Source organism: Salmo trutta, chromosome 5 (assembly GCF_901001165.1).
Source record: "Salmo trutta chromosome 5, fSalTru1.1, whole genome shotgun sequence".
Classification (NCBI taxonomy): Eukaryota; Metazoa; Chordata; class Actinopteri; order Salmoniformes; family Salmonidae; genus Salmo; species Salmo trutta.
In genome coordinates, this window is record NC_042961.1 from 46355448 (window position 1) to 46381146 (window position 25699).

Below are 25699 nucleotides of genomic sequence, written 5' to 3' on the forward strand. Positions count from 1 at the left end.
TTTTTGCGTGGTGAAATGCTATTGGCTGCCAACACTTGGCAGTGCAGTTACAGGCGTGTCCAAACCTGTTGAATAGTACACATCACAGTCGGTGAGTGGTGATGACAATAAAACAAATGATAAATTAACCCTAATTGTCATCATCACCACAGCCATCGACAGAATGTTTATTCTGTATATTTACAGGAATAACAAGTAGGTATCTATTTCTTGGATAATTTTATACAGACCTATGCATCAGCAGATAGCAGGAAAGATATTGCTGTTTGTGCCCTTGGCCAAATATTAAAATAGACACTGACTACATCTACTCTAGTACAGCAGAGACTGTTTGGCCTGGAAGCCATTTCACATTCACTTCACTGTGCCGGAAGGTCATACGGCCTGTGGACCTTCTTCCCCTAGTATCCCACCAGGTTGTGTAGACCGTATCCACCACCGTCTCTTGGCTAAACGTTGTTCAAGTGGCATTTCTCTCTGATACTCTCTTTGAACTGTTCAAATGCATGTCAACCCGTGAAAGATGAGTAGTTTGATTTGGAGAGGATATATTCATAACCATTCTGCTTTGAGAAGATTGCTTGGCTGAGCCAGTATACACTTAGTACACTCAGACAGACAGACTTTTAATGACTCTGTGACAACCATGACCAAAATCGTATTACGGTCACAATGGGAAAAGGCGCATTTCATATGAATCAATTATCTTGTTTCTCCTTCCTTTTTTCCCTTTAATCTGAGTGCCACTGAACTAAGATATCCCGGGTACGTCGCTAGCAGCCCGACCACGCCATTTCTAGATAAATAATTGCAAACAGCCAGAGTGATTTTACCTTGGGGACGTGCACGGAAGATGACAGGGAACATGCGGAATGTGTAACCACAGGAAGTGGCGGTGTATTGCGACAAGGATACCGGGCGCGTCCCACGGCTACTTGCTCGTCCATCTCCTTCGCAATCCCGCCATCTCTAAAAGAGCTAATGGTTTTTGCTATAGATCATTACCCTCCCTCGCAACCGCTAGCGATCACTCAATCAAATACAGTAACACCCTTCAGTCCTGTTGTGTGGGAGCCAATGATCTGGTAATAGATTAGAAGAGTTCAATGTGAGAGGTTTTGTGTTTACCTAGATTGTTTGTAACCTGTGGCGGGAGATAACGCATGCGTTTGAGGCCACGTTGCAGTCGGACTGCGCAGAATCACCGATCTAGAAATGCCCTCGCATCCCAAACAACAAATCATTTTCGATGGAGATTCTCCGTTGAGCGTGGTTTTTAGTCGACGACTGGATAGAATCTGTGCCCGGAAAACAGACGCTCAGTAATCAAGATTAGTCTGCGTCTCGCCTTGATCAAACTAATGCCCTCAAACACGCGGTGTTGTTGGTGTGCTGTTTGCATCCGTTGACCGCTTCAGGCTGTTATCATTGATATACTGTATCTGAAATATGGCTGAATTGATCGTTCCTAACCCTTCCTGAAGATCAATCCCGAACAACTGAAAGGCATCAGAATATCTATGCTGAATGGCCATATCAGCCGTGCGTGGTCAGACACACAGCATGTCTTTTGAAAACGGAATAAAATATTCTCTCAATCTCTCCTTCTCTCTCAATCTCCCCCCTCCCTTCACTCATCTCTTCGTCTTCGTCATCATCTTCTTCTTCGTCTCCTCCTTATTTCTTCCTCTGTGCCTCACTTTTTCTTTTTCTTTTTTCTGTGGTTCGCTCTCTTTCCTTCTCGCTCTCTCCCCGTTTCCTTTCCCTCTCACACTCTGTGCCTCCACCTCTTTCTTCCTCCCCCGTTTCCTTTCCCCCTCGCTGTGCCTCCACCTCTTTCTTCCTCCCCCGTTTCCTTTCCCCCTCGCTGTGCCTCCACCTCTTTCTTCCTCCCCCGTTTCCTTTCCCCCTCGCTGTGCCTCCACCTCTTTCTTCCTCCCCCGTTTCCTTTCCCCCTCTCTGTGCCTCCACCTCTTTCTTCCTCCCCCGTTTCCTTTCTCCTTCTCTGTGCCTCCACCTCTTTCTTCCTCTCCCGTTTCCTTTCCCTCTCTCCTGTGCCTTCCTCTCCGTTTTGAGGAGTTGCCTCGTAAGCCCTGGGGTTAATCCGGTTTTATTAGATCCAGGATTAGAGGGGAGCAGTCGCATGGGGGCAGATGCATGTCCTGCCGTTAACCCCACCAGGGAACCAGACTCTTATGGAGTATGGTGGAGTTGCCTCTAGACTCTGATCTTGGGTCAATTTGGCAGTTTCCCCACTAATAGTTAATGTTTGGATTGGGGGGAAAGCTGATCCTGGACCTAGGGGAAACTTCGAAACTGGAGTAGAACCTTATAGGCAGAGACAACAAGGATTTACAGCAAATACATGTCCAGACAATCATGTCATTTTTAAGTACAGCAATTGCTGCAATCACTTTGCTATATACAGTATTGCTATTACATTTAGACTTGTTTGCCATTCTTAGATCAGTCAACAAGCCCTTTTAGACCAGCGTACACCATCCACAGGCATCTACAACAGGACATGTCCACACAATCATGGATTCCAATTGCTGCAATCAGTTTGCGATAGAGTATTACAGAAGAATAAGGGTCTGCGGCAAGGCTAGTAGCAGTAGGTGGCTGATGTGGCAATACCAATACTGAATAAAGTTTCAATTCAAACCATACAATAATATTACACTTGGTCTCGCTCGACAGTCTTTGACACACATGGCTGGCAAACAAGGCTACATGACACTTGGCTTTAAAGTCCTGCCACTCTTCACCAGAAGACCTTAAATGAGCGATGAGGTTGAGTAGCAACAGAAATCTGTACGTAATACAAGTTAATGGTACAGAAACAAAAACATTGTCGGCTGACTGCCTTCCCTAGCATAGATGGGTATAGGTTTGCACATGCGCTTGCTTCATGTCGTTATGATTGATTGACCAATTACTCTTGTGATGGTTGTCGACATCTTTGCATGTACAAGGGGAATTTGCCATGTGAACAAATGATTGAATTTGTGTCTCTTTCCTGATATCACTACAATGGAGATGGCTATATGCTAATCGTTATAGCGTTATCAACCCACAGGTGATAAATCACCAATTATCAATTTCAAAATAGAAGATATGCTGCTGTGGAGTTTCTGTCTTCCAATCTGCACGTGACGCGCTCTTGTTTCCCCCCTCGTGTGACTTCTGAAGGAGCGTTCAGCCAGACTGAAGGAGTCTATACAGAACGCAACCATATGTTCTACTGTTTTTAATGAACACATCTGGAGTTGACTTCTGATCAAGTTAATTACTGTTCTCTCTCGCTCTCCCCCTATCTTGGAGTTGTCGTCACTTCAAAGCCGCATTCACACAATTCACATGTCTAAAGATATGATTTAATCTCTCTCTTCCCCCACAGGCTGTGTGACAAGCGACCCGTTTCTTTCCCAACGCTTTACGATTGAATGTTTTGTTCCAACTACTCCACCACTAAGCGACCTCATCATCCACAGTGCTAATGTTCCAATGTGTTTGACCTGCTGAAGTAAACTGGACTCTTTTGCCAGTTATCGCATCATTAATCTATTCTGTATCTCTCTTCTTTTCTCTCCTTCTCATGCCTAAAATAGAAGTGGAACAAAAAGGTAACTAATTGCCCACTCCTTTATTATCGAGACTTCATTGGGGTTCATGCTTTGCTTGGTGATGGGGGTTGCCTTAGCAGCTTTTCTCTTATGTCATCTGCTCTTTATTGACTGTCTAATGTCTGCTAATTCAATGTGTGCCCAAGTAGTGATGGACATGTCGGTAACACGCCATAAGACATTAGTAGGTCATACATGCCTTTCGAAAAGTCTTACTAAGCATTAAAACCGTATCATAATGCGTTTTAAGTGCAGGCTTTAGCATGTTTTGCATGGAAACCAAACTCATTGTCGTGATCATCGGATTCATGGCAGAGTGACATGCAATGACCACTATGTGTCATTTCTTATGAAAAGGTGGGGTCCCACATCAAGTGACGTCATGGGTCATGTAAACAGTAGTCCCGTTTTTGACAATGTACAAAGTGCTAGTGTCAATCTAGACCCAAACACTGCCAACAAAGAAACTTTAGAACACAGAACCTATCACGAAACTCTAAGACATTCATGCGAGGCAAAGGTTATTTCAACAGTACAGACACAGCACACACATTTTATTGTGTTTAGATTTTGGGGAAATTGCAAATGTCGTGTCAAGTGTTTTAACAGTGCTTTTAGATGGTCGAAATGATGTCAATGCTTGTCATGATTCACCTGAAAATAAAAACAAGTTTAACAACGGAGGTTCGTATGTAGTCAGTAGCATAACTATCTTTCATCTAACTGCAGTAATACACGCCATATCTTTCTTCCACTATATGCATCTATCCAGAACGTTTTCTTTCCCAGGTAATTGAAAGTTATTCTGTTCATGTTTGCCAGCAGCATCATATTAAAGGCGAGAGGTGTGGACGCCAATCAATAGCCTCGCTCAATAAACTGTCAGCATTCCAGATTATATATAGGCCTAACATGATGATGTTATAACCTTCAGGGACTCCCAGTCAGTATGGCAGAATGCACAAAGACACCCACATGTTCAGATATTATTGGAATGCTACCGTGCATGATAAGATAGCATAACACTGCACCTGGGCCCCAGTGTTGTGCTAGCAGTTGTGTTGTTTTTATGTTTTGGTCCTGGCCCCTGAGACAGTCATGTTTAAAGCTAAGGGTGCACTCATATAAGTAACCTTAAACCCATAGATCAAGTATTTACATTTACATTTTTGTCATTTAGCAGACGCTCTTATCCAGAGCGACTTACAGTAGGGAATGCATACATTTGATACATTTTTTTTTCTTTTTTATTCCGTACTGACCCCCCGTGGGAATTGAACCCACAACCCACAACCCATGCTGGCGTTGCAAACACCATGCTCTACCAAAAGCGCAGGCTGCGTCCCAAATGAACCCTCTACCCTATATTGTGCTTTACATTTGACCTATAGTTCTTGGTTAAAAGTAGTGCACTAAATATGGAACAAAGTGCCATTTAGGACGCAGTCCCAATTTCCTTTCAGTAGAGGACTACCTACCGGGCATGCTAGATTCTGAAAGCCTTATTAAGCCATAAATAAGGCTTAGCATTTTGGTTGTGTGCTAGTTTAGATGTGTGCAATGGGAGGCATCACGGTATGTTATTCACATGCAGGTAGACATGTTTAATCTTAAGAGATGACAAAGCAGTCAGGCTTGTTGTTTTTCTTCTCTGAACACACTGCTTTTACCTCCGCCTGAGTCCCCAGGAAGCACCTGTCATCGGTTGCTATTGCTCATGTGCTGCACACCCTGAATCCCAACGAACTTGGGTGGAAATGTTAGGTTGTCTTAATTCTTTGTTGCTTTCGTCTAGCTCTTGACAATAGCACTGCTCTTAGCTGCTATGGTCAAATCACTATTTTTAAAAGTGTAGACCTACAGTATTTCAAACCTTCCTACCTTCAAACCTACTTCATTATTGAGTTACCTGTACTTTTAACAGTTTCTGTGCTAATGTTACTTTTTAAATGGTATAAGAGTCTGTTTTAGGGACCGTAAGTGAATATACAACATTAGAAAAATATAATTTTTCAAGAGGCTGTCGATGATCCCGTTTAGATAATTATGAATGTTGTTGTTGTCTCTCGGTCCAAATAAATGGCGTGCTCCATATGTTAAATCCGTATGAGTAGGACTTAAATTCAAATGTAATCTTTTTATCAAGACGGCTAACTTGAAATTGACTCCGTCGTCGGTCAAAGTGTAATCCATCTTGAAACAGAATCACCTTTGGCAAGGGATGCTATCGACTCATATGCTGCATTACTTCATAAGATTTCAGTACAAATCAGTTAGGGAATAATTAGTTTAGAATGCAGGGGCATTGTAAATCATGATGCCACAGACTGAAGATATCTCAATAATGGAAGAATATTCTCATGTAGTAATATAGATAGTCATTATTGTGTTCCTGGGCCCCAAATGCCAATAATTATGCTTGAGCTATTTATCAAAATCTTTTAATGTGTTTGTATTAGACATTCCCTATTAGATGTTATTTATTAACCAATGATACAGTAGCACTGAGGAGTTGGCATGGGTGAAACAAGTGTATGGAATGTATTGATGTTTGTATTACATTGATCATGGCACGGATTACATGCCTATTGTAAATATGTGGATAGCTAGCTCGATATGGGTACACGTGCGTGCATGTTCTGAAATTATAATACTCTCATACCTCGTTCATCTTCCCTGTGGCTCAGTGGGTAGAGCATGGTGTTTGCAACGCCAGCATGGTGTGTGCAACGCCAGGGTTGTGGGTTCGATTCCCACGGGTGACCAGTACCGGAAAAAAAAAAAAAAAAATGCATGAAATGAAATGTATGCATTCACTACTGTAAGTCGCTCTGGATAAGAGCGTCTGCTAAAATGACTAAAACATTTTTTTTTATATTTAAGCAACATTAACAACTATTTTTTTCTGTTCTATTTGTTATATAGCCTACATAAATTAACTATTAAAGAACTAAAGCATTGTAAACATTATCCTCATCATGTGAAAGCAATGACTTCCTTTTACACTAGCCTTCTTTTGTCCTTTCTCCTTCTAGTTGCAGTAGTCCAATAATGAAGTCTAATTCATGCCAAAGTAACTCTCTGCGTTTGTCTTTCCTCCATTTTGGCTCCTCAGTATTCCTGTGCCCCGGCTTGCTGCGAGGGGTGTACCAGAGCGAACACCTCTTTGAGTCAGACCACCAATCCGGTGCCTGGTGTAAAGACCCCCTCCAGGCCTCCGACAAGATCTACTACATGCCTTGGACGCCATACCGCACGGACACGCTGACCGAGTACTCCTCCAAAGAGGACTTCATCGCCGGGCGACCCACGACCACGTACAAGCTGCCGCACCGCGTCGACGGCACAGGCTTCGTAGTGTACGATGGCGCTCTGTTCTTCAACAAGGAGCGCACGCGCAACATCGTCAAGTTCGACCTGCGCACCCGCATCAAGAGTGGCGAGGCCATCATTGGCAGCGCCAACTACCACGACACCTCGCCGTACCGCTGGGGCGGCAAGTCGGACATCGACCTCGCCGTGGACGAGAACGGCCTGTGGGTCATCTACGCCACGGAGCAGAACAACGGGCGCATCGTCATCAGCCAACTGAACCCATATACTCTCCGCGTAGAAGGAACCTGGGATACCGCCTACGACAAGCGTTCGGCATCCAACGCCTTCATGATCTGCGGGATTCTGTACGTGGTGAAATCGGTCTACGAAGACGACGACAACGAGGCGACAGGGAACAAGATCGACTATATCTACAACACAGAGCTAAGTAAAGATGGCTTCCTGGACATCCCCTTCCCCAACTCGTACCAGTACATCGCTGCCGTGGATTACAACCCACGGGACAACCTGCTGTACGTGTGGAACAATTACCATGTGGTCAAGTACTCACTGGACTTTGGCGCCTTGGACAGTAAACCGGGTAGGACAGATTTTATTCTCTTTTCCCTGTTCTGTTTCATGTCTGTCACTAGCTTGTTGGTAATTCAGTTATTTCAACTAACTGTCTACTAATCCTAGCTCTAATCTTAACCCAACCTTAACCCAACCCTAACCTTAACCCAACCCTAACCTTAACCCAACCCTAAACGTAACCCTAACCTTGACCGTTATTCTAGCGTAACCTTAGCAAACAGTTACTTATCAACTGATAGTTTGTTGACAGTCCATCTGTAAATGCTCTACAGATGGTCATACTATCCGGACTATCCCCCCAAAAAGTGTACCCTGTTATGGGTATAAATGGTAGACGTTATGAGCGTCGGCAGCCATTTTGATAGCAGGAGAAGTGAAGAGGTTGTTGCCGAGGAGAAAGTGTGTAGATGGATGTATGGTTTGTTGTCATGAAAATGTTCTCAGAGAGCACACTAATCCTTTGCTTTTAGTCAGTAAAACACTGTTAAACATGTATTCATTTCATCACATTTCAGTGTTGCGATATGTCTTAACATTTGGCTTAATTTTCACATTATGGCCTATGAGCCCACCAATTAGTGTCAAGCAATCTAGGAACAAGTTTCAAGTTTTTATTAGTTCTATGTACAGGATACACACCGTTCAACGAAACGCGAACCTGCAAGTAACTTGAAACTTTTTCCTTGATTGTTTGACACTATGATTGGGGGGCTTTTTTAATTGGAGAGTAAAGAGCAGAGTAAATAAAGAGGAAGTATATGTATCGTTTTACGTTGGAATGTAGCACCATCGAGAGTGTGTGGGTTGGTGATAATTAGCTATGCAATATGATGCCTCAATGTGTCATCTTCCTTTTTAATTAAACCCTTCAAATGAGAGAAAAACCAAGTAGACAACCTCACACCAGCTGTGGGAAAATGTAATAACTGCAGTAACATTGTTGTTTTACGAGACGTTTCAACTATTGTCGGGTCAGTGGAAAAAAAAGGGTTTGCGTTTAAAAATAGAATAACAAAAAATAGTTTGCTTTCACGTGATTGGGTTGTTATTTTTTTCTCAAGGGGATCGTATTTCAGGGCAGTAGTTTTCCCCAGTTTCTGCTCTATGTTAGATATTACATTATTTTCTATATAATTCTATGACAAAAGTTGTGAATAGAACTAAATGCGTTATTTGCCTTTTCAGTCTGCTCTCAGTCGGTGTCAGTACAGTACCAGTCATCTTTGTAAAGACAGAGATTTATTTGAACAAAAATCATTATTTCACCTTTATTTAACCAGGTAAACCACTTGAGAACAAGTTCTCATTTACAACTGCGACCTGGCCAGATGACTGCTCTGATTAAACTTGCCATAACTCTTTTTTACAAAAGCTACATTTATTCCCTACCATATTTGTTCTTTAAAAGTAGTAGTCAAGCCTACCCAAAATAATTTTGACACGCTAAGATAATTATTTGCGCCGGCTCATCAACAGCCTAGTTTAAAATGTCACAAGTGAAAATTTCTGCTTTTACCTGCTGTTTTTCATTTAAGTGACTTTTTTTTCTCTCTGAATCTCAGCTGAAATGCATATCCACCAGGCCTCGAGTCTGTAACGTCGAAGCCAGTAGCTTTTCTCAGAGGTGGAATATCAGAAGAGTTCTGTTATGTGATTGCGCTAATGCCTGACCCTCCACTTCCCACAAGCATAGGGGCTACACGTAATTGATTCCCTGTTGTCGCTTAAGCAAAAACAAAACGTGTAAGGTGCGTGCCTTATTAAATGATGATGTATCAAACAATGCTTTTACATGCATTTGGGAGGCACACTGCAGAAAATTATCTAGCGACGCTCTGCCAACTTTCGCTGTCTTGCTCACTCTCTCTCTCTCTCTCTCTCTCTCTCTCTCTCTCTCTCTCTCTCTCTCTCTCTCTCTCTCAATTTCAATTCAATTCAAAGGCTTTATTGGCATGGGAAACATATGTTAACATTGCCAAAGCAAGTGAAATAGATAATAAACAAAAGTGAAATAAGCAATAAACAAAATGAGCAGTAAACATTAGTCCCAGAAGTTACAAAAGAATAAAGCCATTTAAAATGTCATATTATGTCTATATACAGTGTTGTAGCGATGTGCAAATAGCTAAAGTAAAAAAGGGAAAATAAATAAACAGAAATATGGGTTGTATTTACAATGGTGTTTGTTCTTCACTGGTTGCCATTTTCTTGTGGCAACAGGTCAAAAATCTTGCTGCTGTGATCACTCTCACTCTCTCTCTAGGCGCTCTCTCTCTCTTGCACTGTCTGTCTCTCTTGCTTGCTCTCTCTCTCCCTCTCTCTCTTGCTTTCTGTCTGTCTGTCTCTCTCTTGCTCTCTCTCTCTCTCCAGCTCTGTCTCGCGCTCTCTCCAGCTCTGTCTCGCGCTCTCTCCAGCTCTGTCTCGCGCTCTCTCCAGCTCTGTCTCGCGCTCTCTCCAGCTCTGTCTCGCGCTCTGTCTTGTGCTCTCTCCAGCTCGCTGTTTCTCTCTCTCTCGTGCTCTCTCTCTCTCTCTGTCTGGCTCGTTCGCTCTCTCTGTCTGGCTTGTTCGCTCTCTCTGTCTGACTCGCTCGCTCTCTCTGTCTGGCTCGCTCGCTCTCTCTGTCTGGCTCTCTCTGTCTGGCTCGCTCTCTCTGTCTGGCTCGCTCGCTCTGTCTGTCTGGCTCGCTCGCTCTGTCTGTCTGGCTCGCTCGCTCTGTCTGTCTGGCTCGCTCGCTCTGTCTGTCTGGCTCGCTCGCTCTCTCTGTCTGGTTCGCTCGCTCTCTCTGTCTGGCTCGCTCGCTCTCTCTGTCTGTCTGGCTCGCTCGCTCTCTCTGTCTGTCTGGCTCGCTCGCTCTGTCGCTCTGTCTCGCTCGCTCTGTCGCTCTGTCTGGCTCGCTCGCTCTGTCTGGCTCGCTCGCTCTGTCTGGCTCGCTCGCTCTGTCTGGCTCGCTCGCTATGTCTGGCTCTTTCGCTCTGTCTCGCTCGCGCTCGCTCTGTCTGGCTCGCTCGCTCTGTCTGGCTCGCTCACTCTGTCTGGCTCGCTCTGTCTTTCTGTCTGGCTCGCTCTGTCTTTCTGTTTGGCTCGCTCGCTCGCTCTGTCTGGCTCGCTCGCTCTGTCTGGCTCGCTCGCTCTGTCTGGCTCGCTCTGTCTGTCTGGCTCGCTAGCTCTGTCTGTCTGGCTCGCTCGCTCTGTCTGTCTGTCTGGCTCGCTCGCTCTGTCTGTCTGTCTGGCTCGCTCTGTCTGTCTGTCTGTCTGTCTGTCTGTCTGTCTCTCTGTCTGTCTGGCTTGCTCTGTCTGGCTCGCTCTGTCTGTCTGTCTGGCTCGCTCTGTCTGTCTGGCTCGCTCTGTCTGTCTGGCTCGCTCTGTCTGTCTGGCTCGCTCTGTCTGTCTGGCTCGCTCGATCTGTCTGGCTCGCTCGCTATGTCTGGCTCTTTCGCTCTGTCTGTCTCGCTCGCGCTCGCGCTCGCTCTGTCTCGCTCGCTCGCTCTGTCTGGCTCGCTCTGTCTTTCTGTCTGGCTCGCTCTGTCTTTCTGTCTGGCTCACTCGCTCTGTCTGTCTGGCTCGCTCGCTCTGTCTGGCTCGCTCTCTCTGTCTGTCTGGTTCGCTCTGTCTGGCTTGCTCTGTCTGGCTTGCTCTGTCTGTCTGGCTCGCTCTGTCTGGCTCGCTCTGTCTGTCTGGCTCGCTCTGTCTGTCTGGCTCGCTCACTCTGTCTGGCTCGCTCGCTCACTCTGTCTGGCTCGCTCGCTCACTCTGTCTGGCTCGCTCGCTCACTCTGTCTGGCTCGCTCTGTCTGGCTCGCTCGCTCGCTCTGTCTGGCTCGCTCGCTCTGTCTGTCTGTCTGGCTCGCTCGCTCTGTCTGGCTCGCTCTGCCTGGCTCGTTCGCTCGCTCTGTCTGGCTCACGCTCGCTCGCTCTGTCTGGCTCGCGCTCGCTCGCTCTGTCTGGCTCGCTCGCTCTGTCTGGCTCGCTCGCTCTGTCTGGCTCGCTCGCTCTGTCTGGCTCGCTCGCTCTGTCTGGCTCGCTCGCTCTGTCTGGCTCGCTCGCTCTGTCTGGCTCGCTCGCTCGCTCTGTCTGTCTGGCTCGCTCGCTCTGTCTGTCTGGCTCGCTCGCTCTGTCTGTCTGGCTCGCTCGCTCTGTCTGTCTGGCTCGCTCTGTCTGTCTGTCTGGCTCGCTCGGTCTGTCTGTCTGTCTGTTTGTTTGTCTCTCTGTCTGTCTGGCTCGCTCTGTCTGTCTGACTCGCTCTGTCTGTCTGGCTCGCTCTGTCTGTCTGGCTCGCTCTGTCTGGCTCGCTCTGTCTGTCTGGCTCGCTCGCTCACTCTGTCTGGCTCGCTCGCTCACTCTGTCTGGCTCGCTCGCTCACTCTGTCTGGCTCGCTCTCTCTGTCTGGCTCGCTCGCTCGCTCTGTCTAGCTCGCTCGCTCTGTCTGTCTGTCTGTCTGGCTCGCTCGCTCTGTCTGGCTCGCTCTGCCTGGCTCGTTCGCTCGCTCGCTCTGTCTGGCTCACGCTCGCTCGCTCTGTCTGGCTCGCGCTCGCTCGCTCTGTCTGGCTCGCTCGCTCTGTCTGGCTCGCTCGCTCTGTCTGGCTCGCTCGCTCTGTCTGGCTCGCTCGCTCTGTCTGGCTCGCTCTGTCTGGCTCGCTCGCTCTGTCTGTCTGTCTGACTCGCTCGCGCTCGCTCTGTCTGTCTTTCTGTCTGTCTCGCTCGCGCTCGCTCTGTCTGTCTGTCTCGCTCGCGCTCGCTCTGTCTGTCTCGCTCGCGCTCGCTCTGTCTGTCTGTCTCGCTCGCGCTCGCTCTGTCTGTCTGTCTCGCTCGCGCTCGCTCTGTCTGTCTCGCTCGCGCTCGCTCTGTCTGTCTCGCTCGCGCTCGCTCTGTCTGTCTCGCTCGCGCTCGCTCGCTCTGTCTGTCTCGCTCGCGCTCGCTCTGTCTGTCTCGCTCGCGCTGTCTGTCTCGCTCGCGCTGTCTGTCTCGCTCGCGATCGCTCTGTCTGTCTCGCTCGCGATCGCTCTGTCTGTCTCGCTCGCGATCGCTCTGTCTGTCTCGCTCGCGATCGCTCTGTCTGTCTCGCTCGAGATTGCTCTGTCTGTCTGTCTCGCTCGAGATTGCTCTGTCTGTCTGTCTCGCTCGCGATCGCTCTGTCTGTCTGTCTCGCTCGCGATCGCTCTGTCTGTCTGTCTCGCTCGCGCTCGCTCTGTCTGTCTCGCTCGCTCTGTCTGTCTCGCTCGCGCTCGCTCTGTCTGTCTCGCTCGCGCTCGCTCTGTCTGTCTCGCTCGCGCTCGCTCTGTCTGTCTCGCTCGCTTGCTCTGTCTGGCTCGCTCGCTCTGTCTGGCTCGCTCGCTCTGTCTGTCTGTCTGTCTGGCTCGCTCTGTCTGTCTGTCTCGCTCACGCTCGCTCTGTCTGTCTGTCTGTCTGTCTGTCTCGCTCGCTCGCTCTGTCTGTCTCGCTCGCGCTCGCTCTGTCTGTCTCGCTCGCGCTCGCTCTGTCTGTCTGTCTGTCTCGCTCGCGCTCGCTCTGTCTGTCTCGCTCGCGCTCGCTCTGTCTGTCTCGCTCGCGCTCGCTCTGTCTGTCTCGCTCGCGATTGCTCTGTCTGTCTCGCTCGCGATTGCTCTGTCTGTCTCGCTCCGCGATCGCTCTGTCTGTCTCGCTCGCGATCGCTCTGTCTGTCTCGCTCGCGATCGCTCTGTCTGTCTCGCTCGCGATCGCTCTGTCTGTCTCGCGCTCGCTCTGTCTGTCTCGCTCGAGATTGCTCTGTCTGTCTGTCTCGCTCGCGATCGCTCTGTCTGTCTGTCTCGCTCGCGATCGCTCTGTCTGTCTGTCTCGCTCGCGCTCGCTCTGTCTGTCTGTCTCGCTCGCGATCGCTCTCTGTCTGTCTGTCTCGCTCGCGATCGCTCTGTCTGTCTGTCTCGCTCGCGCTCGCTCTGTCTGTCTCGCTCGCGCTCTGTCTGTCTCGCTCGCGCTCACTCTGTCTGTCTCGCTCGCGCTCGCTCTGTCTGTCTCGCTCGCGCTCGCTCTGTCTGTCTCGCTCGCGCTCGCTCTGTCTCTCGCTCGCGCTCGCGCTCGCTCTGTCTGTCTCGCTCGCGCTCGCTCTGTCTGTCTCGCTCGCTCTGTCTGTCTCGCTCGCTCTGTCTGTCTCGCTCGCGCTCGCTCTGTCTGTCTCGCTCGCGCTCGCTCTGTCTGTCTCGCTCGCGCTTGCTCTGTCTCTCTCGCTTGCGCTCGCTCTGTCTGTCTCGCGCTCGCTCTGTCTGTCTCGCTCGCGCTCGCTCTGTCTGTCTCGCTCGCGCTTGCTCTGTCTGTCTCGCTCGCGCTCGCTCTGTCTGTCTCGCTCGCGCTCGCTCTGTCTGTCTCGCTCGCGCTCGCTCTGTCTGTCTCGCTCGCGCTCGCTCTGTCTGTCTCGCTCGCGCTCGCTCTGTCTGTCTCGCTCGCGCTCGCTCTGTCTGTCTGTCTCGCTCGCGCTCGCTCTGTCTGTCTGTCTCGCTCGCGCTCGCTCTGTCTGTCTGTCTCGCTCGCGCTCGCTCTGTCTGTCTCGCTCGCACTCGCTCTGTCTGTCTCTCTCCAGCTCTATCTCACGCTAATCTCCAGCTCTGTCTCACGCTCTCTCCAGCTCTATCTCGTGCTCTGTCTTGTCCTCTCTCCAGCTCGCTGTTTCTCTCTCTCTCGTGCTCGCTCGCTCTCTCTGTCTGGCTCGCTCGCTCTCTCTGTCTGGCTCGCTCGCTCTCTCTGTCTGGCTCGCTCGCTCTCTCTGTCTGGTTCGCTCGCTCTCTCTGTCTGGCTCGCTCGCTCTCTCTCTGTCTGGCTCGCTCGCTCTGTCTCGCTCGCGCTCGCTCTGTCTGTCTCGCTTGCGCTCGCTCTGTCTGTCGCGCTCGCTCTGTCTGTCTCGCTCGCTCTGTCTGTCTGTCTCGCTCGCGCTCGCTCTGTCTGTCTGTCTCGCTCGCGCTCGCTCTGTCTGTCTGTCTCGCTCGCGCTCGCTCTGTCTGTCTGTCTCGCGCTCGCTCTGTCTGTCTCGCTCCCGCTCGCTCTGTTTGTCTCGCTCGCACTCACTCTGTCTGTCTCTCTCCAGCTCTGTCTCGCGCAATCTCCAGCTCTGTCTCACGCTCTCTCCAGCTCTATCTCGCGCTCTGTCTTGTCCTCTCTCCAGCTCGCTGTTTCTCTCTCTCTCGTGCTCGCTCGCTCTCTCTGTCTGGCTCGCTCGCTCTCTCTGTCTGGCTTGCTCGCTCCCTCTGTCTGGCTCGCTCGCTCTCTCTGTCTGGTTCGCTCGCTCTCTCTGTCTGACTCGCTCGCTCTCTCTGTCTGACTCGCTCGCTCTCTCTCTGTCTGGCTCGCTCTGGCTCGCTCGCTCTGTCTGGCTCGCTCGCTCTGTCTGGCTCTTTCGCTCTGTCTGTCTCGCTCGCGCTCGCTCTGTCTGGCTCGCTCTGTCTTTCTGTCTGGCTCGCTCTGTCTTTCTGTCTGGCTCGCTCTGTCTTTCTGTCTGGCTCGCTCTGTCTTTCTGTCTGGCTCGCTCTGTCTGTCTGGCTCGCTCGCTTGCTCTGTCTGTCTGGCTCGCTCGCTCTGTCTGGCTCGCTCGCTCTGTCTGGCTCGCTCTGTCTGGCTCGCTCGCTCTGTCTGTCTGTCTGACTCGCTCGCGCTCGCTCTGTCTGTCTTTCTGTCTGTCTCGCTCGCGCTCGCTCTGTCTGTCTGTCTCGCTCGCGCTCGCTCTGTCTGTCTCGCTCGCGCTCGCTCTGTCTGTCTGTCTCGCTCGCGCTCGCTCTGTCTGTCTGTCTCGCTCGCGCTCGCTCTGTCTGTCTCGCTCGCGCTCGCTCTGTCTGTCTCGCTCGCGCTCGCTCTGTCTGTCTCGCTCGCGCTCGCTCGCTCTGTCTGTCTCGCTCGCGCTCGCTCTGTCTGTCTCGCTCGCGCTGTCTGTCTCGCTCGCGCTGTCTGTCTCGCTCGCGATCGCTCTGTCTGTCTCGCTCGCGATCGCTCTGTCTGTCTCGCTCGCGATCGCTCTGTCTGTCTCGCTCGCGATCGCTCTGTCTGTCTCGCTCGAGATTGCTCTGTCTGTCTGTCTCGCTCGAGATTGCTCTGTCTGTCTGTCTCGCTCGCGATCGCTCTGTCTGTCTGTCTCGCTCGCGATCGCTCTGTCTGTCTGTCTCGCTCGCGCTCGCTCTGTCTGTCTCGCTCGCTCTGTCTGTCTCGCTCGCGCTCGCTCTGTCTGTCTCGCTCGCGCTCGCTCTGTCTGTCTCGCTCGCGCTCGCTCTGTCTGTCTCGCTCGCTTGCTCTGTCTGGCTCGCTCGCTCTGTCTGGCTCGCTCGCTCTGTCTGTCTGTCTGTCTGGCTCGCTCTGTCTGTCTGTCTCGCTCACGCTCGCTCTGTCTGTCTGTCTGTCTGTCTGTCTCGCTCGCTCGCTCTGTCTGTCTCGCTCGCGCTCGCTCTGTCTGTCTCGCTCGCGCTCGCTCTGTCTGTCTGTCTGTCTCGCTCGCGCTCGCTCTGTCTGTCTCGCTCGCGCTCGCTCTGTCTGTCTCGCTCGCGCTCGCTCTGTCTGTCTCGCTCGCGATTGCTCTGTCTGTCTCGCTCGCGATTGCTCTGTCTGTCTCGCTCCGCGATCGCTCTGTCTGTCTCGCTCGCGATCGCTCTGTCTGTCTCGCTCGCGATCGCTCTGTCTGTCTCGCTCGCGATCGCTCTGTCTGTCTCGCGCTCGCTCTGTCTGTCTCGCTCGAGATTGCTCTGTCTGTCTGTCTCGCTCGCGATCGCTCTGTCTGTCTGTCTCGCTCGCGATCGCTCTGTCTGTCTGTCTCGCTCGCGCTCGCTCTGTCTGTCTGTCTCGCTCGCGATCGCTCTCTGTCTGTCTGTCTCGCTCGCGATCGCTCTGTCTGTCTGTCTCGCTCGCGCTCGCTCTGTCTGTCTCGCTCGCGCTCTGTCTGTCTCGCTCGCGCTCACTCTGTCTGTCTCGCTCGCGCTCGCTCTGTCTGTCTCGCTCGCGCTCGCTCTGTCTGTCTCGCTCGCGCTCGCTCTGTCTCTCGCTCGCGCTCGCGCTCGCTCTGTCTGTCTCGCTCGCGCTCGCTCTGTCTGTCTCGCTCGCTCTGTCTGTCTCGCTCGCTCTGTCTGTCTCGCTCGCGCTCGCTCTGTCTGTCTCGCTCGCGCTCGCTCTGTCTGTCTCGCTCGCGCTTGCTCTGTCTCTCTCGCTTGCGCTCGCTCTGTCTGTCTCGCGCTCGCTCTGTCTGTCTCGCTCGCGCTCGCTCTGTCTGTCTCGCTCGCGCTTGCTCTGTCTGTCTCGCTCGCGCTCGCTCTGTCTGTCTCGCTCGCGCTCGCTCTGTCTGTCTCGCTCGCGCTCGCTCTGTCTGTCTCGCTCGCGCTCGCTCTGTCTGTCTCGCTCGCGCTCGCTCTGTCTGTCTCGCTCGCGCTCGCTCTGTCTGTCTGTCTCGCTCGCGCTCGCTCTGTCTGTCTGTCTCGCTCGCGCTCGCTCTGTCTGTCTGTCTCGCTCGCGCTCGCTCTGTCTGTCTCGCTCGCACTCGCTCTGTCTGTCTCTCTCCAGCTCTATCTCACGCTAATCTCCAGCTCTGTCTCACGCTCTCTCCAGCTCTATCTCGTGCTCTGTCTGTCCTCTCTCCAGCTCGCTGTTTCTCTCTCTCTCGTGCTCGCTCGCTCTCTCTGTCTGGCTCGCTCGCTCTCTCTGTCTGGCTCGCTCGCTCTCTCTGTCTGGCTCGCTCGCTCTCTCTGTCTGGCTCGCTCGCTCTCTCTGTCTGGCTCGCTCGCTCTCTCTCTGTCTGGCTCGCTCGCTCTGTCTCGCTCGCGCTCGCTCTGTCTGTCTCGCTTGCGCTCGCTCTGTCTGTCGCGCTCGCTCTGTCTGTCTCGCTCGCTCTGTCTGTCTGTCTCGCTCGCGCTCGCTCTGTCTGTCTGTCTCGCTCGCGCTCGCTCTGTCTGTCTGTCTCGCTCGCGCTCGCTCTGTCTGTCTGTCTCGCGCTCGCTCTGTCTGTCTCGCTCCCGCTCGCTCTGTTTGTCTCGCTCGCACTCACTCTGTCTGTCTCTCTCCAGCTCTGTCTCGCGCAATCTCCAGCTCTGTCTCACGCTCTCTCCAGCTCTATCTCGCGCTCTGTCTTGTCCTCTCTCCAGCTCGCTGTTTCTCTCTCTCTCGTGCTCGCTCGCTCTCTCTGTCTGGCTCGCTCGCTCTCTCTGTCTGGCTTGCTCGCTCCCTCTGTCTGGCTCGCTCGCTCTCTCTGTCTGGTTCGCTCGCTCTCTCTGTCTGACTCGCTCGCTCTCTCTGTCTGACTCGCTCGCTCTCTCTCTGTCTGGCTCGCTCTGGCTCGCTCGCTCTGTCTGGCTCGCTCGCTCTGTCTGGCTCTTTCGCTCTGTCTGTCTCGCTCGCGCTCGCTCTGTCTGGCTCGCTCTGTCTTTCTGTCTGGCTCGCTCTGTCTTTCTGTCTGGCTCGCTCTGTCTTTCTGTCTGGCTCGCTCTGTCTTTCTGTCTGGCTCGCTCTGTCTGTCTGGCTCGCTCGCTTGCTCTGTCTGTCTGGCTCGCTCTGTCTGTCTCTGTCTGTGTGTCTGTCTGGCTCGCTCTGTCTGTCTGTCTGGCTCGCTCTCTCGCTCTGTCTGTCGCGCTCTCTCTCCCTCTGTCTGTCGCGCTCTGTCTGCTGAGCTCTGTCTGCTGTCGCGCTCTGTCTGCTGAGCTCTGTCTGCTGTCGCGCTCTCTCCCGCTCTGTCTGCAGTCGCGCTCTCTCGCGCTCTGTCTGCTGTCGCGCTCTCTCGCGCTCTGTCTGCTGTCGCGCTCTCTCGCGCTCTGTCTGCTGTCGCGATCTCTCGCGCTCTGTCTGCTGTCGCGCTCTCTCGTGCTCTGTCTGCTGTCGCGATCTCTCGCGCTCTGTCTGCTGTCGCGATCTCTCGCGCTCTGTCTGCTGTCGCGCTCTGTCTGCTGTCGCGCTCTCTTGCGCTCTGTCTGCTGTCGCGCTCTCTCGCGCTCTGTCTGCTGTCGCGCTCTCTCGCGCTCTGTCTGCTGTCGCGCTCTCTCGCGCTCTGTCTGCTGTCGCGCTCTCTCGCGCTCTGTCTGCTGTCGCGCTCTGTCTGCTGTCGCGCTCTCTCGCGCTCTGTCTGCTGTCGCGCTCTCTCGCGCTCTGTCTGCTGTCGCGCTCTCTCGCGCTCTGTCTGCTGTCGCGCTCTCTCGCGCTCTGTCTGCTGTCGCGCTCTCTCGCGCTCTGTCTGCTGTCGCGCTCTCTCGCGCTCTGTCTGCTGTCGCGCGCTCTGTCTTGCTGGCTGGCTGGCTCTGTCTTGCTGGCTGGCTGGCTCTGTCTTGCTGGCTGGCTGGCTCTGTCTGTCTGTCTGGCTGGCTGGCTCTGGCTGGCTGGCTGGCTCTGTCTGTGTCTGGCTGGCTGGCTCTGGCTGGCTGGCTGGCTCTGTCTGTCTGTCTGTCTGGCTGGCTGGCTCTGTCTGTCTGTCTGGCTGGCTGGCTCTGTCTGTCTGGCTGGCTGGCTCTGTCTGTCTGTCTGTCTGGCTGGCTGGCTCTGTCTGTCTGTCTGGCTGGCTGGCTCTGTCTGTCTGTCTGGCTGGCTCTGGCTGGCTGGCGCTGGCTGGCTGGCTCTGGCTGGCTGGCTGGCTCTGTCTGGCTCGCTCTGTTTGTCTGTCTGGCTCTGTCTGTCTGTCTGGCTCGCTCTGTCTGGCTCGCTCGCTCTGTCTGTCTGGCTCACTCTGTCTGTCTGGCTCGCTCTGTCTGGCTCGCTCGCTCTGGCTCGCTCGCTCGTTCTGTCTGGCTCGCTCGCTCGCTCGTTCTGTCTGGCTCGCTCGCTCGTTCTGTCTGGCTGGCTCGCTCACGCTCGTTCTGTCTGGCTTGCTCGCACTCGTTCTGTCTGGCTCGCTCTGTCTGGCTCTCTCGCGCTCGCTCTGTCTGGCTCTCTCGCGCTCGCTCTGTCTGGCTCTCTCGCGCTCGCTCTGTCTGGCTCTCTCGCGCTCGCTCTGTCTGGCTCTCTCGCGCTCGCTCTGTCTGGCTCTCTCGCGCTCGCTCTGTCTGGCTCGCGCTCGCTCGCTCTGTCTGGCTCGCGCTCGCTCTGTCTGGCTCGCGCTCGCCCTGTCTGGCTCGCGCTCGCCCTGTCTGGCTCTCACTCGCTTGCTCTGTCTGGCTCGCTCTGTCTGTATATCTGGGTCGCCCGCTCGCTCCGTCTGGGTCGCCCGCTCGCTCCGTCTAGGTCGCCCGCTCCCTCTTTCTGTCTGGCTTGCTTGCTCATGCTGGCTCGCTCTTTCTGGCTGGCTTGCTCTGTCTGACCTGGCTCGCTCTGTCTGTCGGGCTCTCTCGCGCTCTGTCTGTCGGGCTCTGTCTGTCGGGCTCTGTCTGTCGGGCTCTGTCTGTCGGGCTCTGTCTGTCGGGCTCTGTCTGTCGGGCTCTGTCTGTCGCGCTCTCTCTCGTGCTCTGTCTGCTGTCTCGCTCTCTCGCGCTCTGTCTGTCGCGCCCCTCTGTCTGTCGGGCTCTGTCTGTCGGGCTCTCTCGCCCTCACGCTCTGTCTCGCTCTCTCTCAAGCTCTGTCTCTCTGGCTGTGTTGCTCTCTGTCGCGCTCTCTCTTGCTTTCTCTCTCAATTCAATTTAAGGGCTTTATTGGCATGGGAAACAGGTTTACATTGCCAAAGCAAGTGAAATAAATAATAAATAATAAAATAACAGTAAACATTACACTCCAAAAGAATAAAGACATTTCAAATGTCATTATGTCTATATACAGTGTTAAGGTTAAAGTACAAAAGGGAAAATAAATAAACATAAATATAGCTTATATTTCAATGTTCTTCACTGGTTGCTTTTTTCTTGTGGCAACGGGTCACAAATCTTGCTGCTGTGATGGCACACTGTGGAATTTCACCCAATAGATCAAAATTGGATTTGTTTTTCTAATTGTGGGTCTGTGTAATCTAAGGGAAATATGTGTCTCTAATAATTGTGGGTCAGTCACAGTGGTCAGGTATTCTGCCACTGTGTACTCTCTGTTTAGGGCCAAATAGCATTCTATGTTTGCTCTGTTTTCCAAAGTCTTTCCAATGTGTCAAGTAATTATCTTTTTGTTTTCTCATGATTTGGTTGGGTTTAATTGTGTTGCTGTCCTGGAGCTCTGTGGGGTCTGTTTGTGAACAGAGCCCCAGGGCCAGCTTGCTTAGGGGACTCTTCTCCAGGTTCATCTCTCTGTAGGTGATGGCTTTGTTATGGAAGGTTTGAGAATCACTTCCTTTTAGGTGGTTGTAGAATTTAACGGCTCTTTTCTGGATTTGATACTTAGTGTGTATCAGCCTAATTCTGCTCTGCATGCATTATTTGGTGTTTTACGTTGTACACAGAGGATATTTTAGCAGAATTCTGCATGCAGTCTCTCAATTTGGTGTTTGTCCCATTTTGTGAATTCTTGGTTGGTGAGCGGACCCCATAAAGGGCAATGAGTTCTTTAGCTGATTAAAGTATTTTTAGCCAGATCTTAATTGGTATGTCGAATTTTGTTGTTTCTGTCTCGCGCGACTTTTCCTGTCTACCCTTCTCAATGGCAAGGCTGTGCTCACTGAGCCTGTACTTTTTCAAGGTTTTCCTAAGGTTTTGATCAGTAACCATGGTCAAATAGTTTGCCACAGTGTACTGACGATTTAGGGCCAGATAGCACTGTGTTTTGCTTTGTGCTTGTGCTTTTTTCCCCGAATAAGTAATGTAGTTTTGTTTTGACTGTGTTCATTTTTAGTTTATTCTGATTGATTGGATGTTCTGGTCCTGAGGCTTCAGTGTGATAGTAGAACAGGTTTGTGAAGTCAGCCGTAGTCTCTCGCTCTCTTGCTCTCTATCTCTCTGTCTCTCGCTCTCTGTCTCTCTCGCTCTCTGTCTCTCTCGCTCTCTGTCTGTCTCGCGCTCTGTCTCTCTCGCGCTCTGTCTCTCTCGCGCTCTGCCTCTGTCTCTCTCGCTCGCTCTTTTGCATTCTCGCTCTCTCGCTAATGAACCTTTCCTTCTCTGGGAGTACCAGTTCAGTATCCCTTGGTGCGGAATGGGCTGACCTCCAAGCAGGCGAGCCAGGAGGCGAGAGAGATTGAGAGACAGACACAGTAGATGGATGCAGTAAACTGATAGATGAAGTAGATAGTGTCCGAGGCAAACAGCGCCAGATAAACAGACCGATCAGGAGTGAATGATTGACTTGATTGGTCGATCGATGGATTGACGTGTACTGTTTGGTTTCGGATGTTACTTTTTCTTCTTTTCTTTTTTTTAGATGGGTAGATTGCATGTCTCATTTCATTAAGGATTAGGCAAGAAACGTGTTCCTCCAAGGGATCGGAGTAGATATTATGGGTTAGCTATCATTCTAGTTTCGCTACTGTATAAGGAAGGGATTCAGTTGATTTGCTGTAGAACCTACAGGACTGTGACCTTCCATGAAATACCTTGGCTACAGCTGTTGCTCAACATCGTTGATGTAGCTCATACTGTATCTCCACTAGTCAACCTCACCTGGATCTTACTGCAGCGAACCAAGACACAATTATCAAAGGCATACGTATGGAGGTGAAATACACAGGTTATGGTCTTTCCCTGACCAGACCACTCATGAAGGGGTTAAAGCTAAAGGAAGGGGGGTAGTTTAGTAAGATTTCCGCCACAGAGGCTCGATACCACCTGTGGCCCCACCTCCCCCACCCCCATAGGCACGCGAGCTGCTATGGCAATGGAGCATGGGAAATGGGCAATAGAGCACGGGAGTCATGTCCATGCCCACAGCTGGGTCTTGGCTTAGCACGCCATGCCACGTGACTATGGGCACAGGTGTTTTGCATGGGATTCTGGGAATGTATTTTTGGAATGGTGTGGTTTTTCCTTTTGTGGTGGGTTTGAATTATGGAGGTGGTTCGGTGCATCGTCTTATCATGCTGAACGGTGATGCATTTGTTTCTGATTGGCTGATGTATGAAAACTACATAAGATGATGAAAGAGCTGTGGATACCGTATGCAGTGGCGGTTCTAGCTTGTATGTGTCCTGGGCGACCCCCCCCCCCCCCCCCTCCCTCCCCCTTCAGCGCATTTGGAACAACTCAGACATTTGGAACAACACAAACAAATAATCCTAACATTTAAAACTATATAACTATACAAATATATACAAAAATGACTCATAAATATCAAAAAGAACTAACAAAGACAAATAGAAACAAATTTGTGTTGATTTGTCACTCGAGCATCAATACATTACCCATCAGCCAACAGTTGACCAAGAGTCAAGACTAAACCAATTCACCTTGGTGGTGTGCAGACTGGTTTTATATATTCTTAACAATTTTGCACAAACCAGAAAAAAATGCAACGATCTGTCTGTGAAACTATATATTCAAAGTATTATGAATGAATTGTGGTTTATTTGATAGCATTTCGTAGTGTGACTGATTTTACTAATCGCAATAGTACTGTAATCCCCTGAAAATATTCCCCCGCTCCCCCTACCTCGGGCTTCCAGTGGGGAGACCTGAGGTCAACCTACCACCGCCCCCCTCCCCATCTTGTACTTCTGAGTGGGAAACCTTCCCAGGCAGTAGCCTGCCTAGCTCACAAACTAGAATCAGTGTGCCCACGCCGACATGGTTAAATGACCCACTGTCCCACACGGTGACATGATATCATTGACGTGACGTGCAAATTAGCGACAGAAAACTGATCGTGCAAATGTCACTATTCCAAAACTTTGGGTGCGGGCGCCCCATACCGCCCTGCGTAGTTGCCCATGTCGCCTATACCTAAATCCACCACTGACTGTATGTATAGTATGTTTTATGACTGATGTTTATTCCATCTAATGTTGTGGAAATAGTCCAAATATATTGCAGAAATGTTGCAGCCAGACTTATCTCATCATGTTCCTTGTTTCATACTTGAGAATGAAACGGTACAAATTGAAAATAATCAATGCTTAGGGGACATCTATTTATATGTCTGTAGGCAAGGCAGTGGGACAATTGTCAACAATTCTTTTACAAGAGCATAATTGCCCTTATGGAGCAGATGCTTCAATCTCTCAAGAGAACAAATCGAGGATAGAGGACACCTCCCTTCAAAGCATGTTTCTATGACAACACTTATCGATAATTGTATTTACTGAATATGATTGAAAAATAAAGGAAATACAGGTTTTCCAAGCAGACAGCATTAAAAGCCCACGTCTCTTTGTCCTCTCCTGGCATATTCTTTCCATCAAATTCAATAGTGTGCGAGCGCAAATACAATTAATTGAAACGGTCTTCTTTACAAAGTGGCAGGGGAAAAAATATGAGGAAATCAAAAAGTGGAATAAATTGGAAGGCCTTTCATTCTGACAGGATATTTGTAAGCCCACTTCACCAAGGCTGAATACAAATCTGAGACAAAATAGCCGGAGAAAAAGCAGCCCCGGAATGATCGATATACTGTGACATGGGAACACTTCAAATTGTATTGGTCACATACACATGGTTAGCAGATGTTAATGTGAGTGTGGCGTAATGCTTGTGCTTATAGTTCCAACAGTGCAGTAATATCTAACAAATAATCTAACAATTCCCAACAACTACCTAATACACACAGATCTAACAAGTAATCTAACAATTCCCCAACAACTACCTAATACACACAGATCTAACAAGTAATCTAACAATTCCACAACAACTACCTAATACACACAGATCTAACAAGTAATCTAACAATTCCACAACTACCTAATACACACAGATCTAACAAGTAATCTAACAATTCCCCAACAACTACCTAATACACACAAATATGTGGGGTGAATGAGAATATGTACATATAAATATATGCATGAGCGATGGCCGAGCGGCATAGGCAAGATGCAGTAGATGGTATAAAATACATGTGATATGAGTAATGTAAGATATGCAAACATTATTTAAAGTGGCATTGTTTAATGTGACTATGGATCCATTTATTAAAGTGTCCAGTGATCGGGTCTCAATGTGGGCAGCAGCCTCTCTGAGTTAGTGATTGCTGTTTAGCAGTCTGATGGCCTTGAGATAAAAGCTGTTTTTCAGTCTCTCAGTCCCAGCTTTGATGCACCTGTACTGACCTCATCTTCTGGATGGTAGCGGGGTGAACAGGCAGTGGCTCAAGTGGTTGTTGTCCTTGATGATCTTTTTGGCCTTCCTGTGACATCGGGTGCTGTAGGTGTCATGGAGGGCAGGTAATTTTCCCCCGGTGATGCGTTGTGCAGACCGCACCACCCTCTGGAGAGCCTTGCGGTTGAGGGCGGTGCAGTTGCTGTACCAGGCTGTGTTACAGACCGACAGGATGCTCTCGATTGTGCATTTGTAAAAGTTTGTCAGGGTTTTGGGTGATAAGCCATATTTCTTCAGCCTCCTGAGGTTGAAGAGATGCTGTTGCACCTTCTTCACCACACTGTCGGTGTGGGTGGACCATTTCAGTTTGTCTGTGATGTGTACACCGAGGAATTTAAAACTTTCCACCTTCTCCACTGCTAACTTTTCGATGTGGATAGGGGGGTGCTCCCTGGATAAGGGGGGTGCTGTTTCCTAAAGTCCACGATCATCTCTTTTGTTTTGTTGATGCTGAGTGAGAGGTTGTTTTCCTGACACCACAATCTGAGTGCCCTCACCTCCTCCCTGTAGGCTGTCTCGTCATTGTTGGTGATCAAGCCCACTACTGTTGTGTCGTCTGCAAACTTGAGGATTGAGTTGGATGCGTGCATGGCCATGCAGTCGTGGGTGAACAGGGAATACAGGAGAGGGCAGAGCACACACCCTTGTGGGGCCCCAGTGTTGAGGGTCAGTGAAGTGGAGATGTTGTTTCCTACTTTCACCACCTGGGGGCGGCCCGTCAAAGTCCAAGGCCCAGTTGCACAGGGAGGGGTTGAGACCCAGGGCCTCCAGCTTGATGACGAGCATGGAGGGTACTATGGTGTTGAATGCTGAGCTGTAGTCAATGAACAGAATTCTTACATAGGTATTCTTTTTGCCCAGATGGGATAGGGCAGTGTGCAGTGCGATGGCGATTGCATCATCTGTGGACCTGTTGGGGCGGTATGCAAACTGAAGTGGATCTAGGGTGGTCGGTAAGGTGGCGGTGATATGATCCTTGACTAGCCTCTCAAAGCACTTCATGATGACAGAAGTGAGTGCTACGGGGCGGTAGTCATTTAGTTCAGTTATCTTTGCCTTCTTGGGTACAGGAACAATGGTAGCAATCTTGAAGCATCTG

At 50.8% G+C, this 25699-nt stretch overlaps 1 protein-coding gene across 14 annotated transcripts in view; it reads left to right on the forward strand.

Moving 5' to 3' along the window:
• Positions 1–25699, forward strand: part of LOC115194263 (adhesion G protein-coupled receptor L3-like) — a 302955-nt gene that overhangs the window by 172176 nt on the left and 105080 nt on the right. For 7 of the 14 annotated variants that reach the window (XM_029753843.1, XM_029753842.1, XM_029753847.1 and 4 more), the window contains 2 exons: positions 3612–3626; positions 6733–7542. In XM_029753843.1, the coding sequence (XP_029609703.1) occupies positions 3612–3626; positions 6733–7542 (825 nt within the window). The remainder of the gene's footprint in view (positions 1–3611; positions 3627–6732; positions 7543–25699) is intronic. The other 7 variants (XM_029753845.1, XM_029753852.1, XM_029753853.1 and 4 more) reach the window with 2 other exon arrangements.